General features: G+C 40.8%; 2 protein-coding genes across 9 annotated transcripts in view; one reads left to right on the top strand and one right to left on the bottom strand.

Moving 5' to 3' along the window:
• HERC4 (HECT and RLD domain containing E3 ubiquitin protein ligase 4) overlaps positions 1-19,219 on the top strand; it is a 31,245-nt gene extending 12,026 nt beyond the window's left edge. For 7 of the 8 annotated variants that reach the window (XM_079975590.1, XM_079975588.1, XM_079975586.1 and 4 more), the window contains 16 exons: positions 834-967; positions 2,752-2,811; positions 2,959-3,070; positions 4,523-4,712; positions 5,806-5,978; positions 7,490-7,609; positions 10,408-10,431; positions 10,710-10,808; positions 11,078-11,245; positions 12,097-12,240; positions 13,517-13,683; positions 14,032-14,098; positions 14,281-14,363; positions 14,976-15,159; positions 15,383-15,485; positions 17,885-19,219. In XM_079975590.1, the coding sequence (XP_079831716.1) occupies positions 834-967; positions 2,752-2,811; positions 2,959-3,070; positions 4,523-4,712; positions 5,806-5,978; positions 7,490-7,609; positions 10,408-10,431; positions 10,710-10,808; positions 11,078-11,245; positions 12,097-12,240; positions 13,517-13,683; positions 14,032-14,098; positions 14,281-14,363; positions 14,976-15,159; positions 15,383-15,485; positions 17,885-18,093 (2,037 nt within the window). In that variant the 3' untranslated portion in view covers positions 18,094-19,219. The remainder of the gene's footprint in view (positions 1-833; positions 968-2,751; positions 2,812-2,958; positions 3,071-4,522; positions 4,713-5,805; positions 5,979-7,489; positions 7,610-10,407; positions 10,432-10,709; positions 10,809-11,077; positions 11,246-12,096; positions 12,241-13,516; positions 13,684-14,031; positions 14,099-14,280; positions 14,364-14,975; positions 15,160-15,382; positions 15,486-17,884) is intronic. The other variant, XM_079975592.1, reaches the window with a different exon arrangement.
• Positions 19,220-20,633: 1,414 nt separating this feature from the next.
• On the bottom strand, positions 20,634-26,259 carry LOC307215934 (cytochrome c oxidase subunit 5B, mitochondrial-like). Its single transcript, XM_079975772.1, has 4 exons — positions 26,100-26,259; positions 22,373-22,443; positions 21,804-21,903; positions 20,634-20,829 (listed from the first exon to the last, which is right to left on the bottom strand). Exons 1-4 carry the CDS (start codon positions 26,185-26,187, stop codon positions 20,717-20,719), a joined length of 372 nt encoding a protein of 123 aa, XP_079831898.1. The 5' UTR covers positions 26,188-26,259; the 3' UTR covers positions 20,634-20,716.
• Positions 26,260-26,729: the final 470 nt, after the last annotated feature.

The following is a 26,729-nucleotide window of genomic DNA, read 5'->3' as shown; positions in this document are numbered from 1 at the left end:
TTGGAACTGTCTGCATTCTTTAAATATAATTTTATAACCGTTTTAAATTTGATGTATTTTTATCTGCTTTGTTTCATCACAGTATATTTTATGTTTTATTCATCACCCTGGATGAAGTGCAGAATATAATTTTTTTCAAGCAAATAAAATAAAAATGCCTTCTATATCACACACAGGATATGAATGTCCATTATGGTGATGTCAGCTTGTTATGTACATCCTGGCTCTCCACCTATGAGGATGGGAAACTTTTGACCCTTCCAAGTGTTGTGGGACTTTAACTCCCATCATCCCTGACCATTGGCTATGATGGTGGGGGCTGGGGGCAGCTGGAGTTCAAAAACACCTAAAGGACCACGTGTTCCCCATCCCTGTTATATCTTATTATTAAAAACAGCCCATTCAGCCTTTAATTTAGATGGATGGACCTTGCCCTGAAATGCCCTACTGCAGCAAGGGAAATCTGTGAAGCACTGATGTGAGTGTATTGAACTTAATGAATTTATCTGGGGGTGATAGTTGCATGCAGGAAAGCATGACTACAGCTGGATTGGGGCTGAGCTCCAATTAGCACTCCTGAAAAAAGGGAAATTTTAAAACAATTTCTTTAAAAGCATTTTATATAAATCTTCTCAGATAATATAGAAACCAACCAGCTTCTGTGCATAATGCTTATATGCTACAAGTTCAAAAGCAAAATGTGTGGACTGCTCAAGAGTAAACATGAAACAAAGTTGTATGGTGTAGCAACTCTAAATATAGGGATTCCTGGAAAATAGCCCTAGTTAATAGGGGGGAATATTTCTATGTATAATTTGCCACTCAAAATGTAGGATTTGGAACCTCCAGATGACTTCAGATACCCATGTGCTTCGAAGCAAATCTGGACTGTGAATGAAGGCTTCATTCAGAGGTTGCTGCACTGCTCATCTTCAGGATCAGGGAGGCTCCCTGCAGAGATAGCAAAGTAAGAATGGTGGTTGTTACACTTTTCGGCATATCTTGCAGATAGTGGTGTTGTGTGCTTAACTTTACAGAACCATCCACTTGGCTCCTGCATTTGAATGTATTACTCTTACCTCATGGATGCTCAGCTTAGTTAACATAGGAAGAGCTCTGCTTAAAGGAAAGGATTGCAGTAGGAATGGGAGAGGGAAGGAAACAGACATGACAATGTCCATTAAATTCACTAAGAAATATGATTGGGCTTTGTAGAAAGTTTCTCTCCTTTTAGTCTTTTCAAGTGTAGTGTATGTTAAGCTATGTTTTCTTGTAACATAGGATGTTTCCTTTCAGTATGGCTATCTGTATGCATTGCTACCTTTATTGGTTGATCTGCCCTTTGCAGAACTGAACTATTTTTTAAATGAAATTGGAATTTTTTTAATAAACATGTAAGAAGTAAAAAGGTGTCCCCTTAATTCTACTCCTGTACTGTCTTCTAGTGGTCATGATTCCAGTATCTCTCAAGCATATCATAGCTCTATAATGAATTGATAGGTGTCTGACTCTAATAATAAATAGAAATATGTCTTGTGAATTGATGCTTTTCTGTAAACATTGGGTTACATGCTCCATTTCACCTATTAATATACATACATTCTTAATTTCGATCCAGAGACTCACAAAAACATTTTCAAAAGCAAAATAAAACAGAAATACAGGGAAAGGATTCCAAGGCGGTTACTATGTTTTATCCAGACCATGTAGGTTTCTGTTTCTTATTCTTTCCAAGAGGAACTTAGCCATGGCCAGAATAGTATCATTTGACATATCTCCAAGGAGGTACTTAAGATAGAAGGTTTTGGATTTTCCAGTTTACCAAAAGGGGTTTAATTAATTGATCCCTGGCTTGTTTGAATTGCTCACAGTGTAGTGGGATATGTTTCATAGAGTCAACACCCTGAGAGCATAAGGAGAGCCTGTTCTGATAGGGTATACCAGACAGTCTGCCGTTTAGTACTTCTGAAGGGATTACATTTAGTCTCACTTTGGTGAATAATTGGCAATAGTTAGGTTCAGACAGATTCATGAAATACGATGGTAACTGAAAATCATGGCCATAGTGGATTCCAGCTGCAAATGGTTCACAGGTTACATAAGATATGGAATGAAGATCGCTGCATAAAATATCCCATAACCTCTGCCTCAGGGATTTAAGGGCAATGTCATAGCCCAAATGATGTAAAAAGGATGGTGAAAGACCAATTGATGAGGCTTTTCGGATCATCGTTTTCAACCATGAACTGACAGACTCTTTTTTGGTTAGATGTAAAAGTAATCCCTTCCCCAGGCCCAAATACCAGTATTTCAAGGCAGCCCACCACACTTTAGTGGAGAGTGGACATTCACTTGTTTCCAACAATAGAATTGAATTAGGGACACAATTTGGGACCTGAAGTAGGAACCAAGGGAACTTAGTCTGGAACCCATCTAACTTAGAAAATAGACCATTGTACCAGACATTTGAAGCATAAAGGAGTTGGGAAACAGATTTTGCGTTAAAGACCCTTATGGCTGATAGAACATAGTGACCTCTCTTTGTGAAAAAGAAACGGAGTACAGCAACGGAATATAGTATTGCTCATCTCCGCCTTCTGACAGATACTCTGCCAGTGGCAATTCCAGGACTTTGTGTGGTGAAACAACTGCCATTGACTAGAATGTCAACAGTGATTATTACAGACTGTTAGAACATTGTAGTAAATTTAACTTTGTGTATATATTTTTTCTTATTCTTGTTTTTAATAGTGAAATCGACGGAACATTTTCCTCAGCTGGCTGTCTAAATGGAAGTTTTTTAGCTATCAGGTCAGTGGGTGATACACAATATTTTAAATGTCCAAGCCACAAGATTTAATGAAAGTTTGGAAATAATTAAGAATTCCATATTCATTTAAAAGTATAGAGAATAAGTAGTGGAAAGCAGAATTTACTTACTGCTTTTTGTTTTCATAGCCATGATGATCACTACAGAACTAGTGCCAGATACTCAGGGATTGACATGAATACTGCTCGACTTCTGTTTCACAAACTTATACAGCCGGAACATCCTCATATATCTCAGCAGGTTTGTCCTGAAATCCTTATTGCACCTAGTTTCAAATCCCAGGTATTACACTGTGTTAAACAATTGGTGGTTCTTTTTGCACAGAACTGGTAAATTTAGGTTTGCAATGCAATGCTTGATGCTTTGTTGAAATATTCAATACTTTTTTAAAAATGTAAATTGTAGTAGCTCCACAGAGTTGTCAACATTTTGAGATTTTTTAAATGTACTTCAATTAGTGTTTCAGTGGCTGGATTTGGGCATAACACTAAACCATGGGTTGTTCAGGTGAGCTCTGGCTATGCCCATGAACATCCTGGCCAACCATTTATGGTTGGTTTGTGCCCAACAAATCATGATCTCAAACTATGTTTTGAAGTTGGCGTGTGAATTTCTGCTTTTGGTTACCTCTGAACTTCAAATCCTTAGGTTTGAGCTTAGTTTGTCACATCGCTCAGAAGCCCTTGCCTGGCTACAGAGGTGTAAGGGAAAAACAGCTGGAAAATGAAATTGTTCATGCAACTAAGAGGTTATCACTGATACTTTTAACAGATCTCTCCATCCTTCACTACTGTGCCCAGTAACAGGCTCATTACCCTGCAGGCCTCATTGCTGATGAGCCCTAAGAGACCACGGGCATGTCCCCCTAATATCTAATGAGAGATATGTGTTTAAAAGCTCACCTTTGTTCTTAGGAAGGACTATACTAACAGTTCAACAAATGCAGTTGCAGATTTTGATCTAAAAGCTTCCCCTGTCACCCATTCACTTCCTGTTAAACTTAGTTCATTCCTAGTTCTGAGAAACACTTGTTGTTACTGAAAGACTAGCCAGAGCAGACAGAAGTTTTGCTCAGGAGGATTGCAAGGAAAGGGTTGGTTGATAGTACCTTTAGGACTATTACTTTACTCAGGGGCTTTTGGAGCCATTAAAGGATCTTGAGCAGAATGTTCGTTTCCTGTCTGCAGTTGGCCAATGGCAAAAGAAGTGGTAAGTTGATTGTCACAAAGGCCTTCTGGTCAGGAACCATCTATTCACAAGAGCATTTAGGGGGCAGGGGGAAATCACCAGGCAAAACAAGCCACAGTTTCTTTGACCATCTGTGGTTGGGGTCCTGGTTTCTTCAGCAAACCATGGTGATAGCAAACTATGGCTTAGTTTTATGTCTGACTAGAATGGCTCCAACCCCTGAACAGAAACCACAGTATGAAACTGTGTTTCAGGGCCCCACTTTTCATGTTGTAATGTGTGTTGTACTCCAGAACAGATATGAAAGGTAACTTTCATCATTTTTGTAAAATAGCTGTTATAAAAAACATTTATTGTGATTAAGGAGCTCTGGGGTTTTTTTGTTTTTTGTTTTTAAAAACAAGTTTTTGTTCAAATTCATTAAAAAAAAAGTGTAAAATGAGTTATTATAATAGAAAATGCTTTTAGTTTAAAACCAGAATCTATTTTGTACCAAATTCCCAGGTTGCAGCTAGTTTGGAAAAGAACCTTATTCCTAAACTGACTAGTTCCTTGCCTGATGTTGAAGCCCTAAGACTGTTTCTAACCCTGCCAGAATGCCCACTAATGAGTGACGCAAACAATTACATGACACTAGCTATCCCATTTGCAACTGCTATTGTGAATCTAGAAAAGGCTCCACTGAAAGTACTTGGTAAGGTTTCTTTTGTTTAATTTGTATGTCTTAATCTGCTGCAAGGGTGTGGCAGCTTGCAAAACTAACTGGGGGCATATATAATCTCTCAAACTGTTCTTGCTATCAGTTTTCACCTTCTGTTCATTACACTACTAAAGGGAAGTGCTGTTGCATATAGATATTCTTGTGTAGCTCTATGAGCAAGTGTTGCTTTGTTTGCATACCACTGTAAATCTTTATTAATCGTTTGCCATGAACATACTGCCTCTGGTCACTTATTCCTCCACATTCACGCTGGGTGGAAACAAACAGTGATCTCTGGCATACCATTAAATGCAAACTATAAATTGTGGTTTATGTCAGTCCTAAGGTTTGTTTTTGGCTTACTGATGGTGTTTGTTGGAGTGAAAAATATGTAATGGATTTCCTCTTTCCATTAGCAGGTACAGTGGTACCTCTAGTTGCAGACTTAATCCGTTTCAGGATGCCATTCACACCCCGAAAAGTCTGCAACTAGAATGCCTCTTCTGTGCATGTGCATGGTGCGATCAAGCGCATGTGTGAAGCGCATGGATCGCTTCTGCACATGCGTGGGTGGTGAGCACAGAAGTAAATACTTCTGGGTTTGCCGCATTCGTAAGATGAAAGTCCGTAAGGAGCAGAACGCAACACGAGTTATGACTGTACGAGGCAAACATACAAGAAAGGCATAATAGTAAATTATCAACTATGCTCTAATGTGATACAGATTTATAATTTTGAGGCCAAGTTATTTTTTAAATCCGGAATTGCTCAAGTGTCCAATGAAATTTCTTAAACTGTCTTTTTGAATTCATGATAGTTAATAAGCAGGGTTTCTTGCTACTGTTTGAGAGATTTCTCCTCAGGGATAATAAACTTTGCACTTCCCTTTCTAACATCCAAAAAACTATGTCTCCTATTCTTACATATTAAAAGGATGTTGATATGGAGTGGAAAAACGGATGGTCTAATTTATTCATTGCTGAACAACTAATGAACTTGAGATCTAGACAGTATTAGTTACATATAAGTCCTGTTAAGTTGTTCTACGTTTTTGTCTGCTAGATTTGCTTTTCCCTTTTATTAACAGAAAACTGGTGGTCTGCATTGGAGCCTCCATTGTTCCTTAAAATCGTGGAACTTTACAAGGATGTTGTTGTCCACCTTCTTAAATTGTACAAGATGGGCATTCCAACTTCAGAGCAAAGAATCTTCTCTAGCTGCCTGCACTCTTCTCTCAAGGTTTTGGAAATTTTGCACAGGGTAGGTCTTTGCAGTTTGTATCCTTTTTTCTGCTGCCAGATACATTTTGGCTGATGTACTGTATCACTGATGCAATTGATTTTCACTGAGTCTAGAAGTGTAGAGTTTAGAAGTCTGAACTTTCACAGTAAGTTGTGGACCATTGGGATTTGTTTGGAATCCGTATGATCATTGGATGGAGTATTTCCTCATGTTCTCATGAAGAGACATGCAAGACCATACTTTGATTTAATGTAACATCAGAACTGAGATCAAAGTATACGGCTCTCAGTATATGGACTCACCCAAACCACAGAAGTTGAAAGTAAGAGAGTCTGTGTACTGGTCCAGTAAACGCTTCCGCTGCGCAACCAGCAACAGTTCTCTTTGCAGAGCATTAATTAAGTCCAGTGCAGAGATTCTTATTGCAGTACAAGCTTCAGAGTCTCAGCAGCAAAGAAATAACGACACAGGGAAGCCTGTCTTTCCAAAGACAGGTTTATTACAGAAAGATAACAGAAACACCTCCGGAGCTTTCAGACATTTTTGCTTCACGCCCCACAGGCAGAGAAAACAAACACTCTTTATATACTGAGCAACTTAACAACTTAACGAGCTTGACTACTTAAAGTCACATGACATTGCTAACTTGCCAGCGTCTTAGGTTTCACACCCTAACAGAAAGCTCATGCCAATATTACAAATGGAGTCAAAATTTATTTTGTGAACAACATATCTTGCTTTAGCAAAGGCAGAACCACAAAAGAGAAATCACTAAGGCTGCAGTTCTATGCATACATGCATGCATTCTGGTTCAATGTCTTAAGATCTGACACTGCATATCGAAATAGCTGACAAGAAACATGTGGAACCCCACTTTTCAAATAGTCTTACTCACAGGCTGCCTGGTAGTAGCAAGTACTTTTATTATCAAGTTGGTTTTTGGAGTGCATCTTGGAATAAAATGCATGGTTGTTTTTACACTAACCTCTTAATGTTTACAACTTAATATATATAAACAGTATCATTCTATAAATAAACAATTTAAAACACATTTTCTCTTGCTGCTATTCAGTTATATAAATAACCTCAGTCACATTCAGCAAACAAATACCTACCCCTAAAGTGGGAGGGAGAAAGCATCATATCAAAAATGTCCTTAAAACATCAGCCTGTTCCAGCCCCTCCCCATTCTGTGGCTGAAAGCGGTGCACACAGAAAATGGCTGTTCCCTATAGTTTATAACTAAATCATTGCGTGACTAACATATTCCAGTCTTGTTATGCTTTGGGAAAGGACATATATTTATAAATGAAAATAGTTTAAGAGTTCAGACAAATTATTCCTCTTTGTGAAGAAGGCTGGCTAACAGACAGCAACTTCCAGACTCCATAGTATGGCAATACCTTTATTAGGCCAGCCAAAATATTGCAAATAGCATTTCATATACAAATCTGAAGAAATAGTTTTAATAGAATAGACTGAAATGTAAAATATTCTCAGTGACAAACTGCATTCTCTTTAAAATGCAGGTAAATGAAAGAGGTGGGCAAATCATACAATATGATAAATTCTACATACATGAACTACAGGATTTGATAGACATAAGAAGTGACTACTTCCACTGGATTCAGCAGCAGGCATATGGAATGGTAAATGTCCCATTTTTGTTTTCACTATGCGTTATAAAATACACTGCATGGGCTCGAATTCACATTGCATAGCTGCTCAGTTGGATGAATTGTATGGCTCAGTGTTCCCAATACATAAATAAATTCCTGCAAACAGATTAGCTAGGTGTGGGAGAGAAGGGTGTTCTCCCTAACATGCTAGATTTCTCTGGATGGTATTCAACCAAAATTTCACTCAACAGTGTACCCATTGAAATTAATGAACATGACTATGTTAGGTCCCCTGCTCCTCCACCACAGTCTGAAGCAGTGCAGGCCAAGAACAGTTTAGGTTGTGACAAGTGTTCTATTTAGAGTGGTTCTTAAGTGCATGTCAGTTTTGGGTTATGGGTTTTCTTTTTCTTTTTAGTTTTTCCTGGACAATGCCCTTTTTATGAAGCTTTCTGAAACATTACATCCATACAGAGTAAAAAAGTTGGTCTTTGATAAGCGTTAGAGAGAGGGCTAGTTTTTCTTCTTTTCCTTTAAAGAATACAGAGTGTACATCAAATGATGCACTGCTTGGTTTGGATATACTGGCAAATCATGCTGTACCACAGTCACATCTTGGCACATGAGTTCTTCCTGAAGCTAACCGCCAAAATCCCTAGTCCATTCATTTGCACTGAGCCTAGACTGTTCAAAAGCAAAACCAAACTTGGTGCAGGTTCTTCTCCTGGCCTAACAAGAATTGGTGAGGCGAGCATGCAGGCCAGTGCTTTGCTCAGAGTTCAGGGAGATTTGTTCATGCAGCACTAAGCCCATGGTATAGAGACAGACATGAATAACCTGAACTACGACTCACCACTGATCATTGGTGATGCTATCTGAGGCTGGTGGGAGTTGTAGTTGAGCAACAGGTTAACCACCCCTGGTTTGGTGTGAACTGGACCATAGGGTGCAAGCAGAGGTGATTTCTCACAGCCACATCTCTGAACTGAAAAGTAAATGCGTTGCTTGGATATATGAAAGACTTGCTGGGTATCTAAGTTTCTAGTTAGTTTGCTTCTTGCTTCCAAACACTAATTGAGATACCACTCAGGGTCAGAACATGGATTCTTAATTTATACTGAAGGTAGTAATAGAGTTGGGCTTTTAAACAAACAATAATATTTTTGGAAACTATTTAATGTAGGCAACAGGAACCAAAATTCCAGGTTTATTAAATGATGGTGATCAAACACTAACACCTTTTAAAAATATCATCTGCCCTCATGCATCTCTCCTCATGAGTTAATCAAATATATTACTTTTATGGGAGAATACCTGTATTCTACATCCCACCATTGCAATTGTGCATATAATTCATTGTTCTTTTACTTCTTCTATTCAGTAATCATGATGTTCTCAAAGGAAAGGTCCCCACCCTTATTTAATACTACTCCCTAAAGTATCAATTTTATTTTTAGCTCAGAAGTGTCTCTTTCCCTGCTCATATATCTCAAGTCGGGCATCTGAAGTATTTTTGTAATGGCTTGGAGCAGAGCCTAGAAACAGTGTAGGTTAAATAGGATCTGTGGTTTCAGAATACTGATTGTGAGAAATGCAATCTGCTTTTTAAGACTTTGAAAATGAAAAAGATTATTCATAAATGTATTAATTGAATAGATAAGTTGTGCTCATGAGTGCTCTGTGTCCATTATCAACATGTTGATGAAGGATGAAAAGAACTAAAAAACTACCTAGGCTAGATTTTTGCGCCTGTGACATTTGGTTTTTAGGCACATTAATAGTTTAGTCATAATTTGGAGGTGAGCCACAATAAAGCTTTAGAAATGAGCTGGGATAGATGTTTGAATAAACCAATCTTAAAGTTGGAGAATTGCATGGTTTAGGACCAAACCTCTCTGTGAACTTTTATTTATCCCTGTTTTCTAAGGAGCGACCACTGCATCTTGTGGAAGTGAATGTGTGCCAGGCATGACTTTGGTAGAGGCTCCATGCATGTATTAGCAGTGAATCTGTATGTGGGCACAGTTATGCCATGTACCTCCCTGGGATCCATGTGCACTAGCATACATTGTTCTCTACACTGCTCTGTGTACACAGGACATAAAGGTAAAGGGACCCCTGACCATTAGGTCCAGTCATGGCAGACTCTAGGGTTGTGGCGCTCATCTCCCTTTATTGGCCGAGGGAGCCGGTGTCCAGCTTCCAGGACATGTGGCCAGCATGACTAAGTCGCTTCTGGCAAACCAGAGCAGCGCACAGAAACGCCATTTACCTTCCTGCCGGAGCGGTACCTATTTATCTACTTGCACTTTGACGTGCAAAGCGCCACCCTATGTACAGCGCCACCCACGTCCCTGTACATAGGACATAGAGAGAGGTATTTAACTAAATTTTGCTCAGAATAGACCCATTGACATTCATGAAAGTGACTTAAGTTAGGGCTCGTCCACACTTAGAAAGCATGGGCCCAAGCAGTTTCCCCCTTGTCCCGCTCCTTTCCCAGGGAAAACCTGCTCTTAACTTTAAATTGGAACAAAGGGCAGTCTACAGAAAAACCATTTGCTATTTGCTCCATTTGAGTACTAAAGAACAGTTTTGCTTGGGGTAGGGCAGGGAAGCAGCAGGACAAGAGGAAGCTCTTGGGTTCATTAATTTCAATAGCTCTACTCTGAATGCCACACAGGCATTAGTCTGTGCCCATCTTTTTTTAAAAAATATGCAGGCACCTGCATGAAGGCTTTTTGGGGGTGTGGAGGAAAGTGGAGAGGAACCTAACAGTGTTTTTTTTCCTTTTAATTACTGCTGCCTCTTATGCACTCTTTTGGTAGGATATCAGCCATGGATTAAATGAGGTAAGAAGTTATCTGATTCCGACAGTAAAGTTTTGGAAACTAGACCCAAAGATTCTGACATCAGGTTTATCCATGGGCCTTGAATTCTGATAATCTTGCAATAAATTCATGGATTAGATATATCTAAAACTGTTTAAAAAACATAAACCTCTTCATAAGCTGGATATCCTGCATTATATCTCTCTGTCAAGTAAATGTTGCATAACTGCCAAAAGAAAATGTATATATACTGTTGCTAATAGTGCACATGCTAACAGCTTTTTCTATTGCCTTTCTAGCTAGCAGATGTGCCAGTTACAATTTGCACCTACCCATTTGTGTTTGATGCACAGGCAAAGACAACACTCTTGCAGACAGATGCGGTTTTACAGATGCAGGTAAAACAGTAATTTAAAAATAAAATACTTTAAAACACTGTAGTTATTCCTGGATTGATATAACTTAGGCCCTGTTTATATTAACTGGCTTGTATCACAGTTGTTCAGATATCAAGAAAAACTGTGTCTTTGGATATCAAAGATTCAGGCAGTACTGCATTAGTATAATCACAAGGTAGAAATATTACTAGGAATTGTAGATTCTCTTGAGCACCCAGTGTTTATTACTACTGCTGCTGCCACTAAGGTTTTTACTTGGTTTTTCCCAGATGGCTGTTGACCAGGCTCACAGACAGAATTTCTCATCTATTTTTCTCCCAGTATTTGAATCTGTCAATCCATGTCTGATCTTAATTGTGCGCAGAGACAATATTGTGGGGGATACCATGGAAGTCCTAAGAAAAACAAAAAATGTTGACTACAAGAAGCCTCTTAAGGTATAGCCTATATGCATGCATGTTTACCTTTTTGTGATGCACACCTGGCCTTCAGTTTTCTCTTCTTCTCCACCCCCTACCCTCTGCTTTTCCCATGGCAAATATTTGTCCTAGAACTGGGTGAAGGGAGAATTCTAAGCAAAGAACAGCTGGCCAAGAAAGGGCTCAGCACTCGCTTCCTCCCATCATTCAAAAGCACAACTACCTAAGGCTCCTTTTGGTGCATTTTCTTTCTTTTTAATTGTTGGAACTTTAGTATACACACTTGCATATAATTCATAACTTGCCCCTCAACATTCATTCATAGACTTGAGGCTGCTCCAGGTCAATGAAAAATGTACCTGTATAATATATACCTGTATAACGTATGTCTTTACAAATATGCATTTGCCGTGTTCATTCATTCATTCATCCATTCATTCATTTATTATCCCCCCACCCATCTGGCTGCGTTTCCCCAGCCACTCTGGGCGGCATCCAGCATATTAATAATAATAATAATAATAATATTTTTTAAATATAAAAACATAATAAAAACTTAAAACACATTTTACAACTTTAAAATATAATGTATGAAGTGGCCTTTATTCAGACTCCTTATTGTAAATGTCATTATCCAAGTAACAAATTGAGCACTTGTGGATAGCTCAGTTGGTTAGAACCTGGTGCTGATAACGCCAGGGTCACAGGTACGATTCCCTTACAGGACAGCTGCATATTCCTGCATCGCAGGAGGTTGTTCTAGATGATACTCAGGGTCCCTTCCAACTCTACAATTCTATGAATCTATGAGTATGTGTGGTATTTTATTTTTTAAAAATGTAATGTTCTAACTGCATTGCCAATGTTAGGTTATTTTTGTAGGGGAAGAAGCTGTTGATGCAGGAGGAGTTCGCAAAGAATTTTTCTTGCTTATCATGAGAGAGCTGTTAGATCCCAAGTATGGAATGTTCAGGTACGATGAACAATCGAGGCTCATCTGGTTCTCAGATAAGGTATGTAATTTGTTGGATTTTGTGTATTTATAGTGGAAATGAATATCTTGATTTACTTTCAGCCTATGGTATCTTTGAGAATATTACTACTATGATATAATTGCACCAGTGCACACTGCATCCTTTAGTCTATGATAGCATTTGTTATGTTAGCCCTTTGCTCTTGATCCTTAATGTGCTCATTTCTGTCCCCTTTCCCTGGTGGTCACAGAAGGCCATGAATACAACAGCACTAGATTAAGTTAGTGTGTTTTGTGGCTGCTGCATGGCTGTGTTTTTGTAGAGTCTGTTGGGGCCAAAATAAAAGTATCCGCATCTTAAAGTTTTATGGCATAAGCTTTCATGGAGTACAGATCACTTCATCGGGTACATGAAGTGTTCACCTGAGTTGTTTGGAAGAAGGATTATAAATCATGAGGTTAGAGGGAAATGAAATGTAGAACATATGATCAGTCACAATTACATTATTAACAGCGGCCATTCACAAAACTCTTGTTGGTGACAAAACAGACACCCTAGCATTTTTAACACATGTAGTGTAATAAAAAATCCAAATGTAGTGTGATAAAAAGCCTTCCCATGGAAATACTCTACACCAGATGTGCCACAACAGAAAAGACCCTTTTCCTTTGTCATAATTGGCTTCATCAAGATGTCTCAGAGAAAGGACTTCAAGGATGATCTTAGAACTTGAGCTGTAGGTTCCTGTGAACAAAGCAGTCCTCCTAAGCTGATTAAAGTTCTAAAGGCAAGAACCAGCACCTTAAACTGTGCCAGAGATGCAGCTAGTGCAGTTTTCTGTTGAGTGAGATATATATTCAGTTGGTCTCTGTTAGTAACCTAGGCATTGTATTTCGTACTAGCTGAATTTTCCTAGTTGCTTCAAAGGCAGCACCAAGGACAGTGCATTAATACAGGATGTTACCAGATCATAGATAACCATCATCAGGACTTCTCTCTCTAGAATGGTAACCCTCAAAACACTGGTTCCTTGCCACTTGAGTTGTTGCCTCGCTACACGAGAGGGGATTGCAAAATCAAATACAAATCAATTAAACACCCTTTTCTGTAACCCTTGAAAAAAATGGCTTGATGAGTTTTTAACCCTATAGATCCCAACCTCAAACATGAGTAATAACTGAGTGTACTAGCTTGCAAAATTATTGTGATTCCACTTGAAGTCTAGCAGCAGTTGAATACAAGCACGGTCTCTAAAGCAATGTGCATGTTTTTGTAAGCTTTTAAAAGTTTAATTTCAGTTTTTTCATATTTGCAGACCTTTGAAGACAGTGACTTGTTTCATCTGATTGGTGTTGTCTGTGGGCTAGCAATATATAATTTTACTATTGTAGAGCTTCACTTCCCCTTGGCTTTATATAAGAAGCTCCTGAACAAGAAACCTTCCCTGGATGACCTCAAAGAGCTAATGCCTGATGTTGGCAGGTGAGCACATTACAACTGAAAGTACAGTAAGTAGATTAACATTTCTGTGCATCATAACTTCTTTCACAGTGCAAAGAAATAATTCAATACCTTGTTAAGGAGATGAGATACAAGATTTAGAGTGTCTTTATTTCTAGTTGACACACTTGAAACAAATGTAGGTTTTTTAGGATTGAAATCCTTCCAGGGCAAAAAAACTTGAACAGATATTGACTTCTCAGTAGCTGCTAGATTTTTGCTAATCTAAACTGTAAATTTCTATGGAAGAATATAAAACCATTTCAGTTCTGTAAGTTTCTGAATAAATTGTGCTGTTACAACTTGCGATGAGAGACATTTTATTCTCAGGAGTATGCAGCAATTATTGGACTACCCAGAAGATGATATAGAGGATACCTTCTGCCTCAACTTTACAGTAAGTGTGAGATCATCCATTGCCACTTTTTTAATGCCAGTGTAAGGAGTAATAATATGTAATCAAGTCTCTCTTTTCCTGTTAAAATGCTAGGCTTTGTATAGCATGCTTTGCTTTCCTGTATTGAATTATAGATTCTATTCTGCAACAAAAAGTAAAATACTCTCTCATGTTCTAAACAGATCACTGTTGAAAATTTTGGTACTACGGAAGTTAAGGAGCTAATTCCTAATGGTACTGATATTCCTGTCGTCAAACAAAATAGGTAAGTTTTAGCATGGTAGGTTGACAGAATAGTTTGCCTTTGCAATTTTATCAGTGAGAAATACTTTTTTCATGTCATGCAGGTTCTTAACTCAGAATTGAACTATAAGGGGTGTGGGTGTGGTGGGGAGTTACACCCAACTTCTGAGATATTTATTCCAAACCTGTAATCTTGCAAAAGAAATTTCTCTTTCTCTTTCTCTTTCTCTTTCTCTTTCTCTTTCTCTTTCTCTTTCTTTCTTTGTTGTGGTGGTGATAAACAGGCAAAATATTTTAAGAAATGAGTTTTGCCCTTCCGCTGCTCTTCTTGGTGGTTCCTTACTGCAGCCACCAAGACATTGGCAGCATTTGAATTATCTTTCCTGGCTTCATAAACCATAGCTTAAGAAGTCAGAAATTAGTGTCAAACTTGCCTGTTCCTTTCTCATGCCTCCCCTCTTTGCCTTGTATGCTGGATTCAGTGTGACATTCATGTTATAGTTCTTAACTAGGAGCTATCTGAAGATAATTGTTGACAGTGTTAAAATGGTTGCTGTTCATTGCTAGTGGAGTTGTGGTTGAACATTCTCATCTTCTGAAAACATGGTGCCTTTTCTTCTCATTTGATCTTTAGGCAAGAGTTTGTCAATGCCTACGTGGACTACATCTTCAATAAATCTGTGGCTCCTCTCTATGACGCATTCCATGCAGGCTTTCACAAGGTGTGTGGAGGTAAAGTTCTGCAGCTCTTCCAGCCCAACGAACTGCAAGCAATGGTGATTGGGAATACAAACTATGATTGGAAAGAACTAGAGAAGGTATGTTACTAGTCCAGACATTAGCAACAACTGAACACTAAAGAATCCTGTATAATTAAGCGATTGTCCAAAATAGAGCTTTTCTGTATTATGTAGAAAAACACTAAAATACATAAAATTCTATAAATACGTGTACGCATAGGTATTTTTGTTTGTTCAATATACAACATTTTATTTGTAAATTTGAGGGGGATATATTGTGATTTTGATTTGTTGTTCTTAGAATACTCAATACAAAGGAGAATATTGGGCAGAGAATCCAACAATTAAAATGTTCTGGGAAGTTTTTCATGAGCTACCACTGGAGAAGAAGAAACAGTTTTTATGTAAGTATACAAAACTGTGTAAGAAAATAAGAAATCTAAATAGGAACTCTAGAGTAATTACAGATAGGTAGCCGTGTTGGTCTGCCATAGTCAAAACAAAAAAATTCCTTCCAGTAGCACCTTAAAGACCAACTAAGTTAGATCTCTGACAACCTCTCCTGGACAATGACAGTTCTCTTTCTCAAGCTCTGGGAGGAAGACCTTTCATTGCCTACAGACAGCCACCCAATCTTAAACAACTCCTAACCCACAATAATACTACAACCAGACCTAACACGGACACTGGCACCAGAGCCTGCAATAAACCCAGATGCCAACTTTGCTGCCACATACACCCGGACAACACCATTACTGGCCCCAACAACATCACACATACCATCTTGGGACTATTTAATTGCTCATCGTCTAACATTGTGTATGCAATCAAATGCCAACAGTGTCCTTCAGCTCTCTATATTGGACAAACAGGCCAGACCTTACGCCAAAGAATAAACGGACATAAATCAGACATCAGGAATCACAAGACAGAGAAACCAGTAGGAGAACACTTCAATCTCCCAGGACATTCTATACAAGATCTCAAGGTAGCTGTTTTACTACAAAGGAATTTCAGAAATAGACTGGAAAGAGAAGCTGCTGAATTGCAACTTATCACCAAACTTAAAACCATGGAGAGTCCTGGTCTGAACAAAGACCTTGGATTCTTATCTCATTATACATGGCAAAGCCATTTTTCACCTTCTCACCCCTTGCTTTTTCCTGTAAGACCTATTGCAGTCGTTAAGAGTCGTCAACAGGCTCATCACAGCTATCTGCCAATCACCCATTCCCACCACCCTTCTGAGTAATACCCCTCCCCACCTTCTCACTATATAGAAGGGTCTGGAAACTTCTGTTTCAGTGTATCTGAAGAAGTGTGCATGCACACGAAAGCTCATACCAAGAACTAACTTAGTTGGTCTTTAAGGTGCTACTGGAAGGAATTTTTTTGTTTTGTCTAGAGCAATTGTTACCACTGGCTTATTTTTCATGTAACACTAGGTCATAATTTAGCACTATATGCTAAGCAGCAGTGAGCCTGGGGCCTGTGGAGCTTCCTTCAGCATAGCTGGCTATTGGAAGGATCTACCTATGGTTTTAAACAACCTACATCCAAACTTGGAACTGTGGTTAGTTTAGCTGTGGCGTGTTCAGACAAGCCAGGATCAATGTGCAGTTTATGATCCTGTCTTGTTATCAAGTTATAGTGTAATCTGTCCCCAAATTTGGAAGTAAGAACTTCAGTTTAAGAGCGGCAGCAGCAGTTTCTTCTAATCACTTCAGGACTGGAGGTTAGGGGGAAATGCAGGCAGGAGTGCCAGCTTGGCCCTGGCACCAAAATTTGTGGGTGCCTGCCCCCTTCATGGGAATTTTGTGGGTGCTCAAGCACCCAGGGCCCCAGGGAGTTGGCACCTATGAATGTGAGCATGAGGCTCAGTGCTGTTCATGCACGTAATGCTAAACTACAGTGTAGACCTGGTTAACATGTTGTGCTAAGCCCAAGTGTTAGTGTTCGGTTTGGTTTTTTTGAATGGTTAAAATGCTAAGTTGACTTTGGATTCTGTCCAAGGGAGAATTTGCATTTTCACTTTTTAAAAAAATGAATATTTTAAACAGAAATAAACAACAATTACTAGGATTAGGTCTGCAAGTTGCTTATTCACTTATGTTTCAAATGTTGGATCCAGACTTTTTTTGCCTGGTTTCAATGGGAATGAAGCACAACATGCATCATGACTTGGCTCACTTCATTGATTTCAGTAGGACCTAAGTTAACTTAAGTCTGGATTCCGCCCTGAGTTTTGAATGTATGAGCACCCTAACATGCATACAGGCACATATATGAATAGATTAACTGCAGCTGTTTCTGGTGAAACATATCATACCAGTTGAAAGCACCCATGTAGCTGCTCTGCTTGATTTGATGTGATTCATTAAAGGTTGAAAACCTTGCTTTAGGTGTAAGCACACCTGTTTCCAAGCAAATAATTATTTATTTAGCCAAGAGAAACTGTTAACTTAATTAAATCACTTCACACCACACTTGTTTTTTAGGGTTGGACTCGGGGGGTGTTATATGGAGTTTCTGTTTTTAGTTATATTGTTCCCCCAAAGAACCTCTGGGTGAAGCAATGAACAAATATAATAAATAAGTTCTCTAAACTATAAAATTTGTTTACAATAACTTTGAGCAAAAACAATGAACTATAAACAATTTCATATGGCTATAACTGCCTTACATTTTCAGAATTTTAGATTTGGGCTATATCAGTCTAAAAAGTAAAATGAAAATTGTAGCACAGCACTACATTTTTGGCCTTTGTACCCAGGCTTCTTACTTATTTATATTTTCTTGGTAGTATTTTTGACAGGCAGTGATCGTATTCCTATTCTTGGGATGAAGAGCCTTAGTCTTGTCATTCAGCCGACTGGAGGTGGTGATGAGTATCTCCCAGTGTCTCACACATGTTTTAATCTTCTTGATCTTCCAAAATATACAGATAAAGAAATACTCAGATCTAAGCTGATCCAAGCTATTGATCACAATGAAGGTTTCAATTTAGTATAACTTGCAGAGGCTAAGAACACAGCAACTCTTTAACGTGGGAACATTGAACTAATTTTGCATCTATCTTGCAGTGTCACATTAGGTGAAAAGCCTGGCAGCGGAGCTATTATAAGAAATGCTTGTAAACATGTTCAGTGATCGGATCCTCTAATGGCAGCCAAAAATCCTTACACTAATAAACTGTCTTGATATGAATGCTGGAGCCACATTTTGCCATCTTAATAAAAATTCAACTTTGGAATAAAAGCAATGGTTTCACTAACTAAATTTTAGTACTTCACATATTGCAAAATGACTTGCTGTGTGTGTGTAAGGTGTGCTTACTCTCCCCCCCCCCACCAATCACTGCAACTGTCACATTAGGTTTTTCATTTTGTAAATAAATTTTTTTTGTAATAAAATACCTGTGCTCCAATAGCAGTAGAGTATCTATTGCTTGTAACTGAATTGGGGCTTATTTTATAAAAACAGACACACACCCAAAAGGCGTTAACATTTGAGCTGATAAATTAAGAGATATGCATCTCTTGTCTTTTTGTAAAAATCTAATGAGGAGCCATAAATTTTATGTCAACCCTTTCATACTGGAACAAATATGGCTCCTGTTACCATAAAAAAAAGAGATCAGGACAATGTGAAAGATAATTTGTCTGATAATCTCATGGCAGCATGAAGCAACTATCAGTTGTTAAAATTATGAATGGAACCCATTATTTAATCTTGGAATTCAATCCTTGGCAACTGTTGGTAATTAGAATAATCAAGGAATGCCTGGCTTCAGCTCCACTTTTTGCCTTTTACCTTCAGTAGAGCTGAGAATTTTATCCTTTTGTTCCCATTCACAAATGTTGAAAGAGCAGTTTTGCAGTTCTGGTTCAGTTTACACTTTTTCAGATAATTGTTAAATGCTCTCTTTTTAAAAGACTTTTTGGATTTCAGTAAGACATCTCTTGATGATATCGAATTGAACATGAGGATTGATGGGGTGGGGGCTGGCTTAAGTTCCTGAATGTTTACATGTTAATGGATAGTATGTGACTTTCAGCTGTGAAATATTTATTTTTTTTTAGATTTATAAACTGCAGTGAAACAATTCAAGCATCAAATAAAAAAAATCTTGAATGAATTATGTACAAGTGTGCATGTAGGTGTTTCATTCTTTCAACAAATTTGATTCTGTGCAGGAGTTAGCATAGCAATGTGTCACTTAGCCCACATCTCTGTGATAATTATTTTGAGGTTCATATGAGGTTCAGCCTTAACTCCCAGTTCTGGCTGTACAAGACCCATGTAGGCTCTGTAGTCTGCATGACTGAGGTCCATCTGGCAATGTCACATAAGAGTGAAACAGGGATACTGTCAATGCAATACTGTCAATACTGTCAATTTATATTGATACGCTGAAATGACAGGACATGGTTTAGCAAAGGATCAGATACACATGGACCATGCTCATGCATATGTGCAATACTTTGTATGTTATAATGCAAGGATTGGCAACGTGTGGGCCAAGGGCCGGATGCGGCCCACGAAGACTGGCTCACGAGCCACCCGCTCGGCGAGTCCCCTGCGCACTGTGCAGTGAGTGTCCAAGCGTCGCCGGAAATCATGTCTGCGCACATGCAGATACTGGAAATCACTTCTGCACATGCCCAGACGCTGAAAATCGATTCCTGCGCAGGTGCAATTTTTGGCATCTGGGCATGCGCAGACGTGATTTCCAGCATCGTGCTGTGCCGGTCCGGCCCACGGACAATCTCCACAGGAGTGATCCGGCCCGTGGCTGGTAAGCCTTTCCAACCCCTGTTATAATGGAAGTGGGAAAAGCAGTAACCCAAGTTACTCGTTACAATGAATGAGTTCTTCCTTGCATATACCTTGTTAAGTAAGTTGTCTTTCCTTTCTACTAAGTTCCCAACATATCACTACTTCCCTTGCAGATGTTTGTTCCATAACCATGTGTTAAATTGTAATAATGCTCAGCCTAGACGTCTGTTACTTTGACCAAGCATGCCATGTGAAGCTAGGTTCTTCTACCATTCTGTTGGTTGCAGTTTGGATCATCTCCATTTTTGTAGTTCACAAATAACTTGTTGAAGTAGTTCCCGTGAAAATGATGAGATTTTTGAAGGAATATTTTGTGTGTCAGCAGGAGTTTTAAGAATGAAGCCAGGTAGGTGTGTGTGTGTGTGTGTGTGCGTGCGCGCGCACGCGCACGCGCACACACACACACACACATGCTGTTATTACACTTGAGGTGGTAAATTATGAGCAATGAGGGTGCATGCATTGCTATCAAGGTCCTAATTGTACCTCATCCACCAGCATATAGGCACTTGTATGTTTCCTCTAATGGGGTAAATAGCAGCTATAGGAGGGTGGGAGTGATTTTAAAAATAGAAAAAACAGCACAGCTGCAGCCATAATCCAAACCAGACCCACTTTGGCTGCTTTGATCCCAAAAAAGGGATAGTGTTCAGAGCTCTTGTATTGTATTTCTGTTTCAGCTTTTAGATGCAGGTGCAATAAAGTAACCAAGGTTGATGTAGCTAAAGGCAGGCAGATTTATTTAAGTCTACAATGAAAGAAAGAAAGAAAAAACACCTTTTCTTGGTATCAGTTCTCAGTGGGGGAGTTCATAATGAGTTAGCTTGTAGTAAGACCCACACTGAGGGCAACGGTGGCTGTCTCCTTTGTGTACCCAGAACCAAATAATAGTGGAGTTATCTTCCTCACCTGCAAAAAGAAAGAAAAAAATCCAGTATCTGTTAATTAAGAACCCACATTTTAGAAAGCTTCAAGGACTTTAGAGAAGGGCCAGTTACATTTGACAACAATTTTGGTTCCCTAGAATAACGGAACAGCAGCCTTTGAATTTGGTCTATTTTTGAAGTTGATTATGGCATCTTTTCTACCATATCAATGGAAAGTAGTTTTGCATGTTGCTGCATCTTTTGTGTAGTTGTCATAGGACATAACTACACAGGGACTCTGGGAAAGAGACTCCCAAATGCATGAATGTGGGGGAGAATTGGCAGGAAATGTTTAACTTGTCACCCTGCTGACTGTTGGTGTCGGACAAGAAAACAAGGCCAGAAAGAGAAAACAACCTGGGAAAGAGCCATTAGCTCCTTGGTGTTTCAAAGCAAGAATCATAGAAAATGCTATGCTTGTATCTTAATATAGTATGCATCTTCTACCAAAGACTCAGGCTTTGCATATTTTACATGCTGCTCCATTTGTAACAGGGTCAATAAGTATGCCTATACAGTATTTTCAAAATTTCTTAAAGCACTCACACCCAACTCAACTAGAAACCACTGTTAAAAATCAACACTATTACAACATAAATTTCGCTGTAGGTAATTTGTAAGATATGGATGAAATACTTGCACCCACTCTTACCCTCCTCAACTCCCCTTGGGTCCAGTGGCTTCTTCCCCTTGTGCATGCACACAGGCAGCCCAGGACAGGGAATGGGAAGTCTGAGCATGCTGCCTCTATAATTATCCCACTTTGAGTGCATGCATGCACTGAGGGATGTGTTGAAGGGGAAAGGCTCTATTGTTTGAATCAAAAGACGATTGCTTCACCTTGGTGGGACGGGATTGCACCTGAAATGTCTGGTGCTTAATAGGTTTTACAAGACTATGCAATATGAGAATCAGGAAGACAGTATGTACTGAAGTCAAACAAATTCTGATACCTACAGATACAACCCACTAGTCTCTTGTCCCCAATTGATGGAACAATATGAGGCTCTTCTCTGGTTCCTGGATATTTCTTGGGCTTCAAGATGTTGTATGGATCCTTTATAAAGAAGAAATGTGTTAGTTAGCAGCACAGTTGTTATATATCCCCTCCTGTCATGTTTTTCCTTTACTGAATGACCAAGGGTTGATTTTTAAAGAACTAGAATACAGTGGAAAAGAAAAAAAGTTATAAATCTTGGGTGACTGAAGTAAGAGTTTAAGGCTGTATTCCACTCCAACCATGGTTCATCTGCATGAATTTAATTGCTTTTAAATTCAGTTTGATGTGTAAATTAAGTGATGCTGAGAAAAATCTCCAGGGCCTGTAAAGACTTGAGACCTCTAAGTCACAGTGCATGATGAGACCACAGCCAATGGAGTAGTCAACAAAAGCAATGGGAGATGGGTTGGGTTAGAGGTTAAATTTTTTTTTTTAATCTTCCACTGATGGTGATAGTTATTAGTCAAGAGTGTGAAACCAAACAAAATCATATTTCAGTGAAACTCTTCAATTGCTTTAAACTTACTTCCCCTCTTTTCAAGGCTTGCATACTTTTCATTTCAAGCCCAGTAGCTTGCTCTTCATCTGTAGGGATACCTGAAAAGAACAATGGAAACCCCCAGATTTGATTACCTATCTGACACTATGCACTAATATGCAAACTTAAACCTATTTAAAGCAACTGTTAGATGTAGGGTCAGCATGGGCTTAAGTATGCAAATCTCAGGCCTTCATAACAATTGCAGCTAGCTCTTTCTTTTGTAATTGCCATCTTTCTTTATGCTCTGATCCAGATTCTCTCTCTGTCATTCTACATTCTGCTTTGTTGGCATTGATGATAACAACTACAGTCATACCTCTTCTTGTGAACGCTTCATGTTGTGTTTTTTCGGGTTAAGAATGCAACAAACCCGGAAGTATTTACTTACGGGTTTCTCCGCACGCGCAGAAGTGTTCTGCGCAGTTCGCCTATGTGCAGAAGCATTCGCACATGTGCAGAAGCGCTCTATTGCGCTTCGCACATGTGTAGAAGCACCGCTCTGGTTGCAGACTGCCCGGGGTGCGAACGGCACCCCAGAACGGATTGTGTCCACACCCAGAGGTACCACTGTACCTTTGGACAGAGGCATAACTAGGCTCCCTTGTGTCTACAGCAAGGAGAGACAGTCTGCTGCCTCCCCTGTCCCTTGCGCTGTTGGCAAGGAGCTGTTTTGGCAACACCAAAGTTGGGAGAGACCATGGACCAGAAACTAAAAATGGTTGCTTTTCATTGCCTTTTGCACTCAGCCAGTGACTTCCTCCACATACACTGGGGTTGAGTCTGCTCTGCCTCCCCACCATCTCCATTAGTCCATCTCCCTGACGTCTTCCTCTTTCCCTTCTGCCTCCATTCCACTCTTGCCCTCTCCCTGTGTTTTGTTCCTCTGAGTCCTGCTGGGTGCCCTACTCACACTTCTAATAGCGCTGCCAGCCGACTGGGGAGGGGGGCCCTCAGGGCTGCAGCAATCTGAGTTCTTCATCCTGGCACCAAGAGGAGCCTGCACATCTCACCCAGCCACCCAGAGCAGTGGAGGAGTGGCCTGAGGATTGGCAGGCTCCCAGCCACTCTGAGCCAACCTATCCAATCACTAGGTATGCCCCCCGCCTCTGGGTAGCTAACAGGCCATGTGTGAGAGGATTCTATATGAGCAAAATCCCTGCCATCAGTGCCTCTTCCTCTTAATAACTGCTGTAGGAAATTCCTCTTAATAACTGCTGTAGGAAATTCCTCTTAATAACTGCTGTAGGAAAAATTCTAGCACCAAACTGGAATATGCTGCTGTCATAGTTTCCAACTCTTCTTTTACACACCAGTTTGCATGCTTAGATACTGTATATCTAGCCTTAACTGCTGAGCAGGTACTATGCTTCCCAGGCCACTGGCTGGAAAAAAAAAGTCTTTTAAAACCCTGTAATTCACACATTAAATCAAGGACAGCCAACTTGATGCGCTCCAGATACTTTGGACTATAATTCCCAACAGCCCCATGCGGCATTGCCAATGATAAGGGATTATGGTAGTTGTAGTTGAAAACAACCGGAAGGCACCATGTTGTCTATTCCTGCTTTACAGAATCCCCACTTTAGGGCACCTGCGTTATGGTTTGACAAGGTGTACTGAGATAGTAATGAAAAAGAGCGTGAAAATAGAATTCCATGCAGATTCCCACCTACTGGGTATACCACTTCTCTTGAAGGAGCCACCAAACTCAGCTGTCCTGTGTATTTCCCACTCTTTTCTGTTTTGGCTTCAGGCAAATTTAAAATTTGTTTTAATTTTCAAAATCTGAGCTTCATGGGCCCTTGGAGGATGTAGCAATTTAATATTAAATGTTGAACCAACTAAATGAACCCCAGGAAGATGTGGAGAACAAAACAATCCTGATAAAATTAAGCACTTCTAAATCATACTGGTTTGAAGGTGATATTTTAGGATGCACTACATATTCTTTACCACCACCCCTACTAAGTACACTGATCAGATGGGATCTAGCAGGGTCTAATTGGGAACCTGGGGGTCATGGCAGAGAGCTCAATGAAATTAACAGTACGTTGCAGTGAATAAGACAGCTTCAGATGATAACGAAATGGACTGAAATGAAAACTCTGAGTACCACAATGTCCTTACAAAATACATTATAGTTTAATCGGTAGAGCATGCAAATCTTAATCTCAGGGTCGCTGGTTCGAGCCCCACCTTGGGCAAAGATTTCCTGCATTGCAGCAGGTTGGACTACGTTGTCCCTTCTAACTCTACAATCCTGATTCTGTGATCTATGGTGTTGCCACATTTAGAATGTTGTGTACAGCTTTAGCTGACTCATCTCAATAAGGATGTTGTAGAGCTAGAAACAGTGCAGAAAAGGGAGCGTATTTCCATCACTAGTTACAGCGGTAATATGGCACTTCTAGATTCAGAGAAAGTATTCCATTGAATCCCAGTTACTGGGCTATTGCCTTCAGGTTCTGTTCAGGGACATGATGTTTGCAATTTGGTAAGTGGGGTGGTGGGACGCTGGTGGTGCTGTGGGTTAAACCACAGAGCCTAGGACTTGCTGATCAGAAGGTCGGCGGTTTGAATCCCCGTGAGCTCCCGTTGCTCGGTCCCTGCTGCTGCCAACCTAGCAGTTTGAAAGCACGTCAAAGTGCAAGTAGATAAATAGGCACTGCTCCGGTGGGAACAGTGGCGTAGCATGGGGGGTGCAGGGGGGGCCGGCCGCACCGGGCACAACATCTGGGGGTTAGGGTTAGGGGGTGCAAATCCATGGGTTAGGGGGCGCAAATTACTTGCCTTGCCTTGCCCCGGGTGCTGACAACCCACGCTACGCCACTGGGTGGGAAGGTAAATGGTGTTTCCATGCACTGCTCTGGTTCGCCAGAAGCGGCTTAGCTTCATGCTGGCCACATGATCTGGAAGCTGTATGCCAGCTCCCTCAGCGAATAAAGCGAGATGAGCGCCACAACCCCAGAGTCAGTCACGACTGGACCTAATGGTCAGGGGTGCCTTTACCTTTACCTAAGTGGGGTGGTAGGAAAGCATACTCCTAAATTACTCCATATCCCCTGGACACCAGCAGAGTTAACCAAGGAAGGGGGCTGGGTGGCAGAATTGTGGTGAGAAGGGCATTTCGGAACCTTTGGCTTCCACCCACAGGTCAAAGGAGAGTTACAACAGAACCTCAGCAGAAAACAAACAAACAACCCTTTTGCTTTGGGTAATTGTCAAGTTTAGATAATAATTATTAATCATTAGCCCGCTGGACGCCAATGGTGACTCCCTCCCCCTCCCCCAAAACTCACGTGCAGCTCTGCAAACAGACTATTGCCTGCCTCACTTCAAAGGCCATTTATGGGGGGCTGTTCCACGTGTCTTCCCCACAGGGCACGTGATTCCCTCCAAGAAGAGGGACGCAAAGGGGCCTTGTGCCAGGGGCGGCTCTTGCCTGCCATACGCCCGGGGTAGGGGGTGGGCTTTGGTTTCTCGGTGGGAAAGCAGGCAGGAGCGCCCCGGGGGGACGGGCCCTCGAGCGCCCAGCACGTCCTCATAACCCCGAGGAGGCGCCTCCTGGACGGGTGCCGCGCTTTGGTTTGAGTTGAGGTCACCTTGCCGAGGTCTGCGAGCGCCAGGCAAAAGCAGCCCCTCGCTCCCCCGGAGCGCGCTCTCGCAAGCCCCGCAGAACGCGCTCAGCCCCGCCGCCGCCGCCTGTACGCACCCCCGGCGCTCATGGCTCGGATGGAGGCGGGCGCCGTGGCCCGCACAGCTCGCGGGAAGAGCCGGAGGAGCAGCAGCCTGGTCGCCATGGCGGAGATGCGGGGATCCGACGGCGGAGCAAGGTCAGCCAGCCCGGCAGCTGTCGCCGGCGCTCACGGCAGGCGGCCACTCCCACCAGAAGGAGGGGCAGCGGGCGACCGCCGTCAACACCAGCCCGAAGCGGGGCTGCGCGCCCGCAGGCTCAAGGCTGTGGGTCATTCATGGGCCTCCCCCCCCCAAGTTTTCGCCAGCTTGGTGCTCCCCCCATCGTGAAGAGCACAACTCCCATCACCCCATACCTGCCAACAGTTCTCTGATGACAATAGGGTCGTCCCATTGCATAATGATAATTTTACTATTTATACCCCATACATCTTACTGGGCTGCCCCAGCACATAGCTGTCAACTTTCAGATTTGAAAATAAGGGATCAGCAGCCTCACCTGTGCCGGGGACAGTCTACAGGATATCTAACATTCCGGGATAGCAGCGGGAAGCAGCGCTGGAATAAGGGAATTTCCCGCAAAAAAAGGGAAGCTATGCCCCAGCCGCTCTGGGCAACTTCCAACATATATGAAAACGTAATACAGTGG

Source organism: Podarcis cretensis (assembly GCF_951804945.1).
Source record: "Podarcis cretensis genome assembly, chromosome: 5".
NCBI classification, from domain to species: Eukaryota; Metazoa; Chordata; class Lepidosauria; order Squamata; family Lacertidae; genus Podarcis; species Podarcis cretensis.
This window is presented reverse-complemented; position numbering and strand designations above follow the sequence as displayed.